The sequence below is a fragment of the Scyliorhinus canicula genome, chromosome 2 (assembly GCF_902713615.1).
Source record: "Scyliorhinus canicula chromosome 2, sScyCan1.1, whole genome shotgun sequence".
Classification (NCBI taxonomy): Eukaryota; Metazoa; Chordata; class Chondrichthyes; order Carcharhiniformes; family Scyliorhinidae; genus Scyliorhinus; species Scyliorhinus canicula.
The window spans coordinates 30,709,481-30,726,462 of NC_052147.1; the positions used below are offsets into that span (position 1 = coordinate 30,709,481).

The following is a 16,982-nucleotide window of genomic DNA, read 5'->3' on the forward strand; positions in this document are numbered from 1 at the left end:
TTTGCGTCCAGGGAGAGGATCGCCTCTGGTGTTCTCGCTTGACCAAGGCAGTTTGGTTGTCTGCGACCACCTCTGGTATGTAGCCTTTTGGCCAGGACCTTTGCGAGTATTTTCGCCTAACATTCAGCAGCGAAATGGGTCTATGTGATCTACAGTCCGTCGGGTCTCTATCTTTTTTTTTAGGTATCAATTAAATTGTGGCTTGGGCTAGTGGGTGGGGGTGCGGAAAAGTGCCCCTTGTCAGTGTGTCCCCTTAGGTTCATCCTGATACCCTCCTGAGTGGCTGTTTGCAGCACCATCATGGTTCCTCGCCCTGCTCCATGCCTGCTGAAGCCTGTGTACATTCTCAACCTCAACCTTCCCTTTGCTTTCTTTTTGTTCTGCGCTCACTTCTGTTCCATCCCCGTCCCCTCTGTGCCAGGCACTCCCTCTCCCCTGAGTGGTGCGCCACGGCCCTCCTTTATTTCTGCCCTCCTGTGTTGGCCCTCCTCGCTAGTACGGTGGCTCCCCTCCCAGTGCTTGCCCAGGTCTGGCTGCTTTACCCTCCTCCTTCCACCCCTTATCTCTCCCTCCTGTCTGCTTTTCTCACTCTCGCTCCCCTTGTTCCCCCCCCCCCCCCCCCCCCCATCACATTGAGAGAAGAGACTAGCCCAAAAACGAGGCAGCGTAAAATAGAAAACATATGCATACGGTTCCTGATACTATTGTCTCTGGTTTGCGGTCGGTCCTCTACTCTTTGTTACGATTCTTTTTTCTGCCCCTTCAGCTTTCATTGTTGTTGCGAATGTTCTGCCCCCAATTTGTTCGATTTAACAAACTCATCAGCCTCCACTGGGGTGTTAAAATACAGTTCCTTTCCCTTGAATGTTACCCAGAGTCTGGCCAGGGATAACATCCCAAATCGCACCCCACTTTTGTAGAGTACTGATTTTGCTCTGTTGAACTCTGCTGTCTTTTTTGCCAGGTCACCCCCAATGTCTTGGTGTACCCTTATAATCTTCCCTTCCCACGTGCACAATTTTGTCTGACAGGCCCACCTTTGGATTTTTTCTTGGTCCTGGAACTGGTACAGCTTCGTGATAATCGCTCTGGACTGCTCCCCGGCTTTGGGCCTGGGTCAAAGCGACCTGTGCACCCAGTCCATTTCTGTAAAGCCTTCTCTCCCCACTAGCTTGCTCAGCATTTGGGCGATGTAGCCCGTTGGGACCCTGCCCTCTATACCCTCTGGCTGGCCCACTATTCTGACGTTCTGATGACTGAACCTGTTTTCCTGGTCCTCCACTTTCCGTCTTAGGCTCCCCTGGGTCGTCACCAATCTTCTCACCTCCGATTCCAATCCGAGGCGGCCTTCTCCAATTCCTCCTATGCCTCCACCTTCCTTCCCAGGCCTTCTATGGTTCTCTGCATTTTGTTTGTCGCCTCCAACATCATCTCCTTCATCATCATGTGGAGCTCTATCCTGATCGCCTCCTTAATGGCGTTTAGCTCCTTTTTCAGCGCGCTTCTCCATTCTTCCTCCTTTTGCGGGTGGGGGGATTGTCGCAGCGTCCTGCTCCTGCTCCGCTGTTCAGTTCACCCGCTTTTCCCCTTCCTGGTTCGTCTGAACCTCCATCTCACCTCATGGGGCTGCCTGTCTGAGTTCCCGTAGCTGTTGCCCCTTTCCTTCGCTGCTGCTCTTAATATCTTGCCACCCCTTGGTTTATTATTTCCAGGCACATTCCTGAATAGATATGAAGGATGCTAAATAAGTGTTCTTTCTCATTGAGGAAAGCATTCTTGTACGCGAGGTGAATGCCAAGATACAATGATACTTCTTGCTACTTTTGTTTTCCCCAAAGTGCTTTCCATGCAGTGTTAATAAGAGAAGGAACTTGCATTGATATAGTACACTCATAGTCTCAGGATATCCTAAAGCACTTCAGAACCAATTAATTGCAGCCACTTATGTTTTGAAGGGAAATGTGGGAACAAAGGGAGTAGATTACCAGATAATCTGGGCGACACAGTGGCACAGTTGTTAGCTCTGCTGCCGAGCACCAGGGATCCAAGTTTGATTCTGCCCGTGGGTAACAGACTATGATTGTCTGTGGCTGCCAGGTTTCCTCCCATAGTCCAAAGATGTTTGGTGGATTGGCCATGCTAAATTGTTCTTTTAGTGTCTAATGATGTGTGGGTTAGATTGCAGGGATGGGGCTAGGCATTGGCCTAGATATGGAGTGCTTTTTCAGTAGGTTGGTGCAGACTTGATGGGCCGAATGACCACCTTCTGCACTGTAGGGATTTTATGATTCTATAACCTGATTTTTATGGTTTTAATTGAAAGAATAATATTGAATAATATATTTTTTTAAATCTACACCTGCTCGAATGGTGCCAAAGGATCTATTTATCCTATTTTTTTAAAATTTAGAGTACACAATTCTTTTCCCCAAATAAGGGGCAATTTAGCCTGGCCAATTCACCTACCTTGCACATCTTTGGGTTGTGAGTGTTGTGACCCACATGGAGAATGTGCAAACTCCATACGGACAGTGACCCGGGGCGAGGCAGCAATACTAACCACAGAGCCGCCCCTATTTATACCTACTTAAATGGTTGTTCAAAATCTCAGATCCTGTCTCACCCAAACAACAGTATCTCCCACCCTCACGAGCCTCTTTTGTCCTGTACTTCTAATGTGCTGAAATATCAACCTATTTTGTATGCTCAGTTACAATCTTACATTTGTAGTTCTGCTAAAAGTGTGTATTGCTATTTGCCCCCCCCCCCCCCCCCCCCCCATCTATTTCTTTTCAACCTCTAAAGCATGTTTAGAAAGGCATCAGACAAATGCAAGTTATTGTGCCATTTTAATGAGGCCCTGTATGTGGCAGTTATTTGGACTTCCTTATGTTGGCTTTTGCCCTTGCCTTAACAGTATGACTTTTGTTTCATTGTCACATTGTGGTGAGGGAATTTGAGAATTCCAGACATTATAGCATGAAAATCCTGTGTTTATTGGAAAGCCAGCTACAGTCCAATTTCACTATATAGGCAACCTTCCACTATGGTGTGGATTCCAGCTTCAGAGTGAATTTTGTATGCTCCATCTCTTCCACAGGGATGTCTCTGATGCTGTTTAATTTATACTTGGGCAATGGAAGTCGAAAGAATCTACTAAGCTGACTAATGTCCAAACTACCCTTTTTAAAAAAGTTTGTGCAAGATATAATTCGATCATGGATCCCATTAAGCGGCACACATTTTTAAACATGCTGTGTATCTGTTAATTTAGGAGTCGAGGCACTTTTTATGAAAGGCTTAACTACTCTCTTTTCAACTTCCAGTTTAATTTATTGTGTGGCCTTTGACTATCATTAAAATATAATTTCTATAGTTTAGTTAAATGTGAAACCCTTTGGAATTTAAATTTTATCAAAAGAAATGGTCAAATTATTTGGGGAAGTCCCCCTAATTGCAGAAGTGGGGAAAGGCTACATAAAATATTTGTTTCTTCATTGTTAAAAGTTGTTGGCTGGCTTTCAGGCGAAGCACCAATCCAAACATGGGAAGGTCTGGCACTAAATATCAGGGGCAAGTAATTATGATGAGAGCTGTGGCCAGATCTGTGTTCCAGTAGAAATTGTTAATTCGCTACAACACAATATATGTATATACTATTTTAGTCAAAGACATGCAGTACAAGTAATTGTATTTTGTATTCTATTAACAAACATCCACTGTCATTCAATACAAACCTTGCACTCTTAATTTTACCTCAATGGTTTGAATTGTAGCATGAATTTGTCAGACATAAAACTTTGTGCTGCTTCTAGTTTTTAGGTTTTTTTGTCCCAACAGTTGCAAGCAATACTTTTGACTTCAGAGTCATTGCTCATAATGTTGGCTTGCAAATTGAGACATCACTCCCAACCCTGCTGTTCATCCAGAATGTGGTTACATGATGCTTGCCCTTTGCCGTGACATGCTCTTTTGTCTGGTTGGTTGAGCTTGCTTTCATTTTTAAAAAAATATATATATAACTTTAGAGTGCCCAATTCATTTTTTCCAATTAAGGGGCAATTTAGCATGGCCAATCCACCTAGCTTGCACATTTTTGGGTTGTGGGAGCAAAATCCACACAAACACGGTGAGAATGTGAAAACTCCCACATGGACAGTGACCCAGAGCTGGGATCGAACCTGGGACCTCAGCGCTGTGAGGCCACCGTGCTAACCCACTACGTCACCTTTCTGCCTGTGTTTTATTTCTAACCAAAAATGCAGTGAATCCAGATCAGGATTCCAAATTTGCTACATGTGACTAATATATTGAACAGCATTGGGCTAGAGAGAATCTAAATGCTGTATGCCCCCATTGACTTCTCTTCAATAATTCTTCAACAATGGTAAATTGTATGCGAACATGTTGAAGCTTTCAATGACAACGGCCGTTGATTTTTACATTATCTGCCTTTTCTGATTTTGCAACCTTTGAATTAGTACGTGCCATAAATCCTGCATCTGTGGGGAGATAAACAGTGGTAGTGTTTCAAATCCAGTATAACTCTTCCAACTAAGAATTAATGACCAAGAGCCTCAAATTAGTTTTTATTTGAAGGTTGTCACTAAAATACTAAATTAGATTTTGTAACATATCAGAAAGGTACAAATGCATTTCTTCTGCAGTGGAAATGTGTGGAGGATAAATCATTGTTTTGAGAGAGAGAGGCTTTAGAGTTGCAGTTCTGGTGAAGTGGCTCAAGCCAGTTGTAAGACTAAGAGGTCCGCAACTTGTTTTCCTCTGGCATATTGTGTCCCAAAACGCTTCACTAGAGCATTGCCTAATAAAGTCTGACACCAAGCCATTGATATTAATGAGAACAGATGACTAAAGACATATATTTGTGTTTTAATGGAGGTGAGAGAGAGGGAGGTTGGGGGCAGGGTGGTGACTTCCAGATCTTGGGTCTGAAGATACAATTGTGATGATAGAAATTGTGGCTGCGCAAGAGGCCAGAATTGAGGATGCAGCTGACTTTTTTTTCAATTAAGGGGCAATGGTGTGTGGCCAATCCACCTAACTTGCACATCTTTGGGTTATGGGGTTGAAACCCATGCAGACACAGGCCGAATGTGCAAACTCCACACGAACAGTGACCTGGGGCCGGGATAGACCCCTGGTCTTCAGCGCCGTCGGCAGCAGTGCTAACCACCGCTGCCCCGAATGCAGCTATCTCAAAGACCTGGAGGGCTGGAGAAGGCGGCAGAGATGGGATGATGCCCAGGAAGAAACTGGGATCAATCTCCATGGAGCAAAGAAAGCTAGGAGGAGATTCGGTCAAACCTGTTTTTTGGTAAAGAATCGCAGTATGGTTACAACACTCAAGGAGGCCATTATGAGAAACACTGGCTAAATTATGAGAAACATGAAGGTCAATAACCAGAGGATCGATTGACAAAACCAGGGGGAGGTGGGGACTTTTTTCATTCTGCCAGTAATGGTATGGAATGAATTACATGATAAGCGGAAACAAAAGCAATTGTAACTTCAGAAGTATATCCCCACTTGCTATTCTTCGAAAGGAAAATTTGCAGAGCCATGGGAGAGTGGGGAGGTGGCTCTTTTGAAAGAGCTGGCACAGACACACTGAGCTGACTGGCCACCTATGCTACTGTTCACATGTCTGCACTTTCAGATACTGTGAATTTTCAGTATTTTCTGTTTTTTAAGGTTCCCTGTAGTTTGAACTTTTTACCTAATTTGTGTTACAGGTGGTTAGTTTGAAACTTTACACTACATAGGTTCATTAAACCTTTATTCATGCCGTTGCCATCAGTCTTGACTATTCCAACGCTTTCCTGGCTCCCAGAGTCTACCCTCATAAAAGGCCATTCAAAGATCTATTCGTTATTTTCTTAACTTTGACCAAGTCCTGTTCCCCTGTGGTCGCTGACTTTAATTCCCTCCCAGTCAGGCAGCATCTAAAACACTCGACCTTTTTTCAGATTCGAAGATAGCCTTGCCCCTCACCATCTCTGTAATCTCCTCCAGCCCCTCAACCTTCTGTGATGTATGTGCCCCTCTAATTCTGGCCTCTTTTGCACCCCTGATAATCGCTCTACCATTGGTGGCTGTAAGCTCTTAAGCGCTCTTGCTTTTCTGTGATATTTCTTAAACTAACTTCTTTAACAAAGCTTTTGGTATTCTGACTTTTATTTTATGCAAAACTTAATTTAGATAGAGAATCCCTCGGCTCCTGAAAGGATTCCCACTTGCTAGTGCAAGTGTTTCTTTTTTTCAAAATCTCTTTCAGAAATGTATGGTCAGCACAAGGGCGTGGTGTTTTGAGTGTCTGCCAATTGTGTGCTTGTTTGTTTATGATTTTCTGAATTTTGCTTTCCCAATTTATTTTACATTCTCTAGTAGTCCACTTATCTGTTGCATGTGATGTGTCTCAAACTGCAAAAACAGTCCTACAATTCCATTCCAGGTTCAGTCAGTTAGAATAGGACATGTGTGTATCCCTTGGAGAAGTGCCAGAATGTGTCTGAATGCTACAGATATGTTTTGCTAAAAGCCACATATCCTAATAAAGTGGATAGGTAGCAGAAAGAGATAAACAACTGGCACATCAGAATTTGAGTAGTTACGTGACTAGAACTCTGTGCCTGGTGATTATTTAGTCGACGTATAAACACATTGCAAAGTGGGAAAGTTCTGATTTTCAAGCATGTGTTTATACAACAGGGGTGGATCAGAATGCTCTTGATCCGTAAGTTATTTTGTCCTTATCTCGAACCAGTAAAATCCAGTCATGGGGGAATATCAGTGCAGGCAATTGCTTGTAAAACTGATTAAGATTAACTGATGAGGTTGCATGAAGTCGACTTTGCTGCTGAAAAGTTTACCATTGGTTTTTAACTGCCTCTTAAAAGTTAGACATGGGTTTTCTGTTTTACATTAGGAGTAGTTATGGAATCTTGAATGACAGCCAGCATTTAAAATATTGATGTGGTATAACCTCAATTCTGTCAGCCGAACAACAGTGGTGGGGAACATAATAGAAGTCTTACTAACGTAGAAAAGTGGAAGATCATCAGCAACTTAAAAAATATAAGTCAGCATGAAGAGGTAACAAAGTGAAATGGGTAATGCAGTAGATGTAATTTCAGTGCCACTTAATAAATGGATGAATATGGTCAGAATAAATGGGTGGGCAAGTCGGGTTAAGGAGAACTAGCTGTTCAAAGTGGCAGAGGATGGAATACGGGGGTCCCATAAGGATCAGTGCTGAGAAATGTATTGTAACAATTTAGACTTTGCAGTCAATTTTATTAAATTTGCAGATCACACCCAAGTGTCGAAGGATGTAGTGGTATTCATCAATGCTGAAGGGGACTGCAACAAATTACAGAAGATATTAGTAAACTCATTGGCCATGTAATTGGCAAATGAATCTCAACACTTGAGTATGAGTCATTACATTTTTGCAAGTAATAATGAAGCCACACTTTATTTGGAAAATTAAAATCTAAATGGAGTAGTGGAACAAACTAGGAGTTTAAATCGCCAAATATAACAATGCATGTTAATAAGACTATTTTTTAATAAAAAGCAAAACTAGTTTTTCTATACAGATAGAATGAAAAGCAGAAAAGTTATGCTAATCTTGTATTGAACATTAATTAGACCGAGTATTATGTGCAGTTCTGGGCACCATGTGGAGGTACTTTAAACAGTGCCAAAAATATACAAGGGTGATACCAGAAATGAGGAATTATCTATCCAGGAACAAATGTTATTCTTTATGCAGAGACTCGATTTGAAAAGTAGGTACAAATTAACAGTGCATTGTAACCACAAACTGAGGTTGGTGTTAATTTTCTAACTTCCACCTGTTTTATGAATACAGGTACCTAATTGTACTTTTCTACATGTGTGTAGCATACAAATGGCTATGGTGGTTTTGCCACCTTGTAATCCACATTGTAACCAGTGAGCTGACAAGTGCAGTGTGATTTTTGTGGGAGGCGGGTGCAGATAGGCAGTTGTAACTCGTATATTTGAAGGACTATAAAAACATTACTGAGATGTTTAATCGGTCAGTGATGTTGCACTGTTACTAATGTTGAAAATATATGGTACCACTAACACTTCTAGTCACTTTTGTTTCCTCTCCTAACTTCCCATCTTCTTGTTAAGATGCAATGCCAGGATAGATTAACTTCCAATTATAACTAGTATGAAAATGTATATGGTTTGAGTAGCATTATAGAAGATGAACATTCTTTGGATAGTCCTTAATATCATTTGGAAACCATGGAACCCATTCAGCACTTGGTATGCTTAGAAGTAAGTGCAGGTTTATGTGTTAATGCCCACCTGTAAAATAGAGGTGTATTTATTCAAGTTGTGAATTGTTCGTTGCTAACTTTAAAACATTTCTTTGTCAGTATCCGTATGCATTTGGGCTACTCCTGGCTTCGATCTGGTGTATCCTTGTTTGTCTCAGTCGACTCTACATGGGAATGCATTCTATTCTGGTGAGTGAATCACAAGATTTTTTTAACTACGTTGCTTTGGATTAGGGTTACTTATTGGTTAAATTAACTTAGTTTATTTCAATTATTGCTTTAAAAAATATTTTAAAGTAGGATTTCATTTATAACAGTGTACATAATATCAACATGGAAAAGGGATGTTACAACATGTAGTTTTCGGGAAAAGAGAAGAAAACACGAAAAACAGCAGAATGCAAAGACAAAATAGATATCATGGGAGACCCACAAACTCCTGTGGGGCTGAAGGCTCTGTTGAGCCTATGTACTGGTATGGGGGGGGGGGGGGGGGGAGCGAGGCTGTTTGTGGACCTCCTCGGTGATCAGCTGCCGTGAAGTTTTGTGCCCCTCCTGTCTTCGTTGTCTCCTGATACTGAAACATGCTTGCATAGGGGGGTTGGGGGTGCTTGGCATCAGCTGGGCACAGTTTGTTGTGGTGGCTTCCACCTGTGCGCTTCCCATGAAGAACTCGGCCTGTTCCAATACCTCAAAGCCCACCACCAGTGGGAATGGCTCCTCCCTCACCCCCACAACCTTGGGCAGGCCTCAGAGAGTTCATCCAATACCCGACGAGCATGGAGCAAGACAAAAACAGGTGGGTGTGGTTGACTGGGCCTCCCTGGCACCATTCACATTTATCCTCCACCTCTGGGACAACCTGCTCATTCTTGTTCTGGTTAGGTGTGCCCTGTGCACCACTTTCAGCTGGGCATTAAGCTCAGCCCTATGCATGTGGAGTTCACCCTAATAGTGCTCCGCTCCAGAGTCCTCCCCCTATTTCCATGCACAGTATTTCCTCCCATTTCTCCAGTGTCTCGTGAAGAGGTGTTCTAGTATCCGCCTGTTCATGTCAGTGCAGTTATCATCCCCAGTTTACCCGCGGTCAGAGGTCTGTCCAGTAGTGTGTCCTGGCACCTGGGGAGCGTCATTATCTCTTTTCGGAGGAAGTTTCTAATTTGCATGTATCTTGGCTTATTTCCTTTTGGGAATTGGAACTTGTCCATGGGTTCCCCCAAGGTTGCTATTCTGCCGTCCACGTATTGGTCCCATTGGTGTCCCTTCATCCTATCTCCATCGTTTGAAGGAGACATCCATCATCACGGGGGTGAATTTGCCGTTCTTGCCATGACTTGCATCGCAGTTACACCAATGTGGTGTCGCAGTTGGTTCCACATTTTCAGCGTGACCATTTTGAATGTGTGTGCGCGTGCGTCCGTCTGTCCATGGGAACGCTGTACATGAGGCATTCAGCAGGTGCCTGATGTTGGCTGTTAGTTGCCTGCCCATCTGATCTTCTGTGACTACCTCTGGCATGCAACTCTCCAGTTTCCTCACCAGGGCCTTCGCCAGGACTTTGGCAGCAGTGTTTAGGAGTGAGATGGATCTGTATGACCTGCACTCCGCCAGACCGTAGTCATTTTTTTTCAAAATCAATGATATTGAGTCCTGTGTCAGCGTGAGCAGCACGGTCCCTCTCATTAGCGAGTCGTTGAACACGTGCTGGTGCAGTTTTTTTCATTTGCAAATCCACTGGCAACCCGCCTGGACCCAGTGACTTCCCCGACTGCATGGAGTTAATACACTCCATGACTTTCCCATTTCTTTTTTTCAGTCAATTTAGAATACCCAATAATTTTTTTTTTCCAGAGCTGGGCTTGAACCTTGGTGCTGTGAGGCAGCAGTGCTAACCACTGCGCCACCATGCTGCCACATGGAGCACTCCCATTATTTAATTAACATATACCTCCCACTTTAAAAGGCATTGTGTTTCTGATCAGCACTGCAAGCAAGTATTGTTGCTTTGACATAGCTATAGCATTTTTACAAAACAATTTGTAGGGCAGTCAGGGGTTATGGATTAACTATCTGTTTTCAAGCAGATAGTTAATGTGCCTGAAAATCTCTCAAATGACACCCTCGCACTGCAACAGTGGTATGAAAGCATGGCGGAAACTTGTAGCCACAACTTTGTGTATAGTCACAAGTGCCGAGATATATTGTGCTCTTGAACACAGATGCCTATTGTTTGTCCGCAAGGCTGTAATGCTGGCACCCTTGTTAATGCAGTTGCAGTGGATATTCTGTCTTTTATCATGCCCATAACAAATTTAGTTCTCTAATTGTATAATTTAATACTTCCCTCCCCACCTTCAGCCCTGTAATTGCTAACTCTTGGAAAATCATAATTGATGCTCATCATTTCCTTGCCTGCTGTATAAATGTGTTCGTATATCTCTATAGCTTTAGGGCACTGAAGCTAGTTAGAACATGCTGCTGCTTCTGAGCTGAAAAACTCAACATTGGCTCGAGTTTAAGTCTGGGTAACTTTATGGGCTACATGGTTAACTATTGTTGCCTGTAATCATTGAGCATCGAACACTTAGCATGTCTTTTGTTAAAAAGATATTCATCAGGTCACTGTTGTTAGCATTGTCTTGGATCTTGAAAATGCAGCTTTGGGATGATTCTGTTGCTGCAATACTGGAAAACAGCCGTGATTAAAAACCATTCTTTTTAACACAATATGCTTTTTAGCTATACTTTTTTTATTCAAATCTTGGAACAATTTTTATAAATCGCCACCTTTGCTTTTCAGGGCAGGTACCAGGTTCTCTCGTGGGTTTGGCCACATTGCAACATTTTCACCCACAGGAAACCTTCAGCTGTCTAATTGCCACAGCCTGGAAATATGTGGTTCTTAGTATTGGATCATTGTTTTAATTATGTAAAAACTAGCATGAACAATGATTAACGCGTCCTGCTCATTTTCTTGTCTGGCTAATGATGTAGGACTTGGCAAGGAGATGGATGCACTTTAAGCGGCAGCATTTTGCATTGGGGAAAATGGATTAATGGTTTGGTTGTCAGGCTAGCAGAGGTGACGTAAAGCAGGGCGAGACCATGTAGAGATTTAAACATGGGATGACTTTTAATTTGGGGCTTTGGGGGAATTGGGAGCTGATGGAGGCAGGCAAGCAAGCAAAGAGTTGATTAGTGATTAAGTACTGATGCAGGATTTGGGCGGCACGGTAGCACACTGGCTAGCACATTTGCTTCACAGCGCCAGGATCCCAGGTTCGATTCCCGGCTTGGGACATTCTGTGTGCGGAGTGTGCGCGTTCTCCCCGTGTCTACTTATGTTTCCTCCGGGTACTCCAGTTTCCTCCCACAAGTCCCGAAAGATAGATGTGCTGTTAGGTAATTGGGACATTCTGAATTCTCCCTGTGTACCTGAACAGATGCCGGAATGTGGCAACTAGGGGCTTTTCACAGTAGTGAAATTGCAGTGTTAATGTGAACCTACTTGTGACAATAAATATTATAATAAAAGTAGCAGAGTTTTGGGTGAGCTGATGTTTGCAAAAGATGGAAGTCAGCCAAAAAGACTACTGGAATTGTCTAGTTTGAAAGCGATAAAAGGGCTGCAGAGACAGTTGGGTTTAAGAAGAGGCAAAATAGGGCACTTGAGAATATATAGTGTTGAAAGCTCAGCTTAGTAATAGATAGGACATTAAGTTTGCAATCTGATTCAGCCCGAGTTGATGATCGAGAAAGAACTAGAATCTGCCATGAGGTTACAAAGTTAGTGGTTGATGAGATGAAGGTTATGAGAGGAAGAGAAGCCACTGGCAAAATTGCACACCTTCTCATTCTGTGATTTGGAGTGTGTGAATCTGGTTAAATATTGTACTTCGGAGGGTGGCATGGTGATGCAGTGGTTAGCACTGCAGCCTCGCGGCAACAACGACCTGGGTTCGATCCTGACTCCTGGCCACTATCCCAGTGGAGTTTGCACATTCTCCGCGTGTCTGAGTGGGTCTCACCCCCACAAACCCAAAGATGTGCAGTGTAGGTAGATTGGCCATGCTAAAATTGCCCCTTAATTGAAAAAAAATGAATTGGGTGCTCTAAATTTATAATTTTTAAAATTGTACTTCGTGGATGCAGTTTCTGCTTTGTAAGGTTTAAACCTTGCTGTAGTTTGTGAATAGACCGACATGGATATAGAACGTTTTTGACAATAATAGGCAATTGGACATTATTAGCTGGATAATCTTTAAAATGACAGAGCGTTATGTTTTCAGGAGGTTGGGGCAGCACTGGTGCCTCACGGCACCGAGGTCCCAGGATGGATCTCGGCTCGGGGTTACTGTCCGTGTGGAGTTTACACATTCTCCCCGTGTTTGCTTGGGTTTCGCACCCAAACGATGTGCTGAGTAGGTGGATTGGCCATGCTAAATTGCCCCTGTATTGGAAAAAATTAATTGGGCACTCTAAATTTAAAAAAAAATGTTTTCAGTAGGTTTAGTCCGTACAAAATTCTGGTAAATTTTGACATTTCTTGAATTTTCTTTGGGGAAAAAGTACACGGCCAAGTGAAGGGAAGGAACTGAGCTTGTGCAATGCACAAGATCAACCATGCCCTTTTCCTTCCCTCGTTCACTTTCCTATTTCTTGCTGCTATTGTCTCATTTTTCTCATTCTATATCATTGTCTCCATCTCCCTCTAACTTTATCTCTATCTCGGTCTTCCTTGCTATATCTCTCCTGTCTCTATCTGACTTGCCGTACAAAAAGATACATGAGCTTTCCGAAGGGTTCGAGAAGATTGAAGAGAATGCAGGGAACTATAATGCTGCAGTAATAAGTGAGTCAACTTCCAGCAATGTGAAAGGAAAGGGGACAACAGTACCTACGGATGAGGGAACCACATACAATATCCACTACTGTGAGGACCAGGGAGGGAAGTTTGCAGTTTGGTGGGAAGCGAGTTGCAGTAGGAAATTGGGTTTGGGGACTTGTTGAGCTTGGAAAAGGCATGAAGGGATTGGGTTGGGGGGAGAAAGGGGTGGAATAAGAAAGACCAGACAAAGGTGCAGTTATATGATGGGATAAGGACAGCTGGAGAGATGGGAAATCAAATAGTGAGGTCTTTAAAGCCAAAGATGATAGCCTGACTAACCAATAGATAACCACAGTTAGTCTATACAGAATGCCAAGTAAGAGAGTTCCAAGTACAACCCAAGGTTAAAATCCAACAAATTGCAGAGTTGCTACACAATCAACCATCAAATTGGATAAGGAAATCACATCCAATAAACATAATCTCATGATCTCATAGTTAGGGATCCTCTCGGAAGGAGCGACCACAATATGGTGGAATTTAAAATACAGATGGAGGGTGAGAAAGTAAAATCAAATACTAGTGTTTTGTGTTTAAACAAAGGAGATTACAAGGGGATGAGAGAAGAACTAGCTAAGGTAGACTGGGAGCTAAGACTTTATGGTGGAACAGTTGAGGAGCAGTAGAGAACCTTCCAAGCGACTTTTCACAGTGCTCAGCAAAGGTTTATACCAACAAAAAGGAAGGACGGTAGAAAGAGGGAAAATCGACCGTGGATATCTAAGGAAATAAGGGAGAGTATCAAATTGAAGGAAAAAGCATATAAAGTGGCAAAGATTGCTGGGAGATTAGAGGACTGGGAAATCTTTAGGGGGCAACAGAAAGCTACTAAAAAAGCTATAAAGAAGAGTAAGATAGAGTATGAGAGTAAACTTGCTCAGAATATAAAAACAGACAGTAAAAGTTTTTACAAATATATAAAACAAAAAAGAGTGGCTAAGGTAAATATTGGTCCTTTAGAGGATGAGAAGGGAGTTTTAATAATGGGAAATGAGGAAATGGCTGAGGAACTGAACAGGTTTTTTGGGTCGGTCTTCACAGTGGAAGACACAAATAACATGCCAGCGACTGATAGAAATGAGGCTATGACAGGTGAGGACCTTGAGAGGATTGTTATCACTAAGGCGGTAGTGATGGGCAAGCTAATGGGGCTAAAGGTAGACAAGTCTCCTGGCCCTGATGGAATGCATCCCAGAGTGCTAAAAGAGATGGCTAGGGAAATTGCAGATGCACTAGTGATAATTTACCGAAATTCACTAGACTCTGGGGTGGTCCCGGTGGATTGTAAATTAGCAAACGTGACACCACTGTTTAAAAAAGGAGGTAGGCAGAAAGCAGGAAATTATAGGCCAGTGAGCTTAACTTCGGTAGTAGGGAAGATGCTGGAATCTATCATCAAGGAAGAAATAGCGAGGCATCTGGATAGAAATTGTCCCATTGGGCAGACGCAGCATGGGTTCATAAAGGGCAGGTCATGCCTAACTAATTTAGTGGAATTTTCTGAGGACATTACCAGTGCAGTAGATAATGGGAGCCGATGGATGTGGTATATCTGGATTTCCAGAAAGCCTTTGACAAGGTGCCACACAAAAGATTGCTGCATAAGATAAAGATGCATGGCATTAAGGGTAAAGTAGTAGCATGGATAGAGGATTGGTTAATTAATAGAAAGCAAAGAGTGGGGATTAATGGGTGTTTCTCTGGTTGGCAATCAGTAGCTAGTGGTGTCCCTCAGGGATCCGTGTTGGGCCCACAATTGTTCACAATTTACATAGATGATTTGGAGTTGGGGACCAAGGGCAATGTGTCCAAGTTTGCAGATGACACTAAGATGAGTGGTAAAGCGAAAAGTGCAGAGGATACTGGAAGTCTGCAGAGGGATTTGGATAGGTTAAGTGAATGGGCTAGGGTCTGGCAGATGGAATACAATGTTGACAAATGTGAGGTTATCCATTTTGGTAGGAATAACAGCAAACGGGATTATTATTTAAACGATAAAATATTAAAGCATGCCGCTGTTCAGAGAGACTTGGGTGTGCTAGTGCATGAGTCACAGAAGGTTGGTTTACAGGTGCAACAGGTGATTAAGAAGGCAAATGGAATTTTGTCCTTCATTGCTAGAGGGATGGAGTTTAAGACTAGGGAGGTTATGTTGCAATTGTATAAGGTGTTAGTGAGGCCACACCTGGAGTATTGTGTTCAGTTTTGGTCTCCTTACTTGAGAAAGGACGTACTGGCACTGGAGGGTGTGCAGAGGAGATTCACTAGGTTAATCCCAGAGCTGAAGGGGTTGGATTATGAGGAGAGGTTGAGTAGACTGGGACTGTACTCATTGGAATTTAGAAGGATGAGGGGGGATCTTATAGAAACATTTAAAATTATGAAGGGAATAGATAGGATAGATGCGGGCAGGTTGTTTCCACTGGCGGGTGAAAGCAGAACTAGGGGACATAGCCTCAAAATAAGGGGAAGTAGATTTAGGACTGAGTTTAGGAGGAACTTCTTCACCCAAAGGGTTGTGAATCTATGGAATTCCTTGCCCAGTGAAGCAGTTGAGGCTCCTTCATTAAATGTTTTTAAGGTAAAGATAGATAGTTTTTTGAAGAATAAAGGGATTAAGGGTTATGGTGTTCGGGCCGGAAAGTGGAGCTGAGTCCACAAAAGATCAGCCATGATCTCATTGAATGGCGGAGCAGGCTCGAGGGGCCAGATGGCCTACTCCTGCTCCTAGTTCTTATGTTCTTATAAAGCAGAGTGATGTCCCTTTCCCTGAGGGTGAAAATCATGAAGATGTGAATAGATCAGTGGATCACCCAGCATCAAAGGTGGTTGGAGAATGCTGATTGCTATGGCTACAACACTGTCTGTCACTCGCTTTGATTCACCCGTGGAGGTTTCCCTACTGTGACAAAGTGATAGTTTGACAACAATGGCAGCACGGTAGCATGGTGGTTAGCATAAATGCTTCACAGCTCCAGGGTCCCAGGTTCGGTTCCCGGCTGGGTCACTGTCTGTGCGGAATCTGCACGTCCTCCCCGTGTGTGCGTGGGTTTCATCCGGGTGATCCGGTTTCCTCCCACAGTCCAAAGATGTGCGGGTTAGGTGGATTGGCCATGCTAAATTGCCCATAGTGTCCTAAAAAGTAAGGTTAGAGGAAGGGGGGGGGGGGGTTGTTGGGTTACAGGTATAGGGTGGATACGTGGGTTTGAGTAGGGTGATCATTGCTCGGCACAACATCGAGGGCCGATGGGCCTGTTCTGTGCTGTACTGTTCTATGTTCTATTTGTCACTTTGCCAGAACAGGGGTGAAGAGCATTTCTAGGCTATCAATGTGCTTCTCGTACTGCTTCATGTACTGTCTTCCCTTGAACATAACATAGATGTTGTGATTTGGAACTGTCCCTTAGACTCACTGTAATACTGTAGATTAATCGTATTTACATTAAGCCCAGTGTTGTAATGTAAACAGTGTTTGTCTTTAACTTGGGTTGGGCAGCAAGTGCTTTAACGTTATCTGTAGCATTGCCAAATTACCGTTAGTAGTCATCTCTTTCTGACCGTGCTAACTTTTTCCGTTTGCTTGGGGTCTAGTTTCTAGGCCACGGGGGACCGTTGTGATTTTTGATATATACAGTTAAAGACATTGTGGAGAATGGCACAAAATGAGGAAAGGAATGTAATGTGCAGATTAGGGAGTTCAGTCTCTTCCTGATTTGATTTATTTAAACTTGTTCTTGCAACAGAAGCACCAGCACAGT

General features: G+C 43.1%; 1 protein-coding gene across 1 annotated transcript in view; it reads left to right on the top strand.

Moving 5' to 3' along the window:
• The window catches only part of sgpp1 (sphingosine-1-phosphate phosphatase 1), a 41,800-nt gene that overhangs the window by 17,650 nt on the left and 7,168 nt on the right, over positions 1-16,982 (top strand). Inside the window, exon 2 of the mRNA XM_038775261.1 lies at positions 8,436-8,525. Coding sequence (XP_038631189.1) covers positions 8,436-8,525 — 90 coding nt within the window. The remainder of the gene's footprint in view (positions 1-8,435; positions 8,526-16,982) is intronic.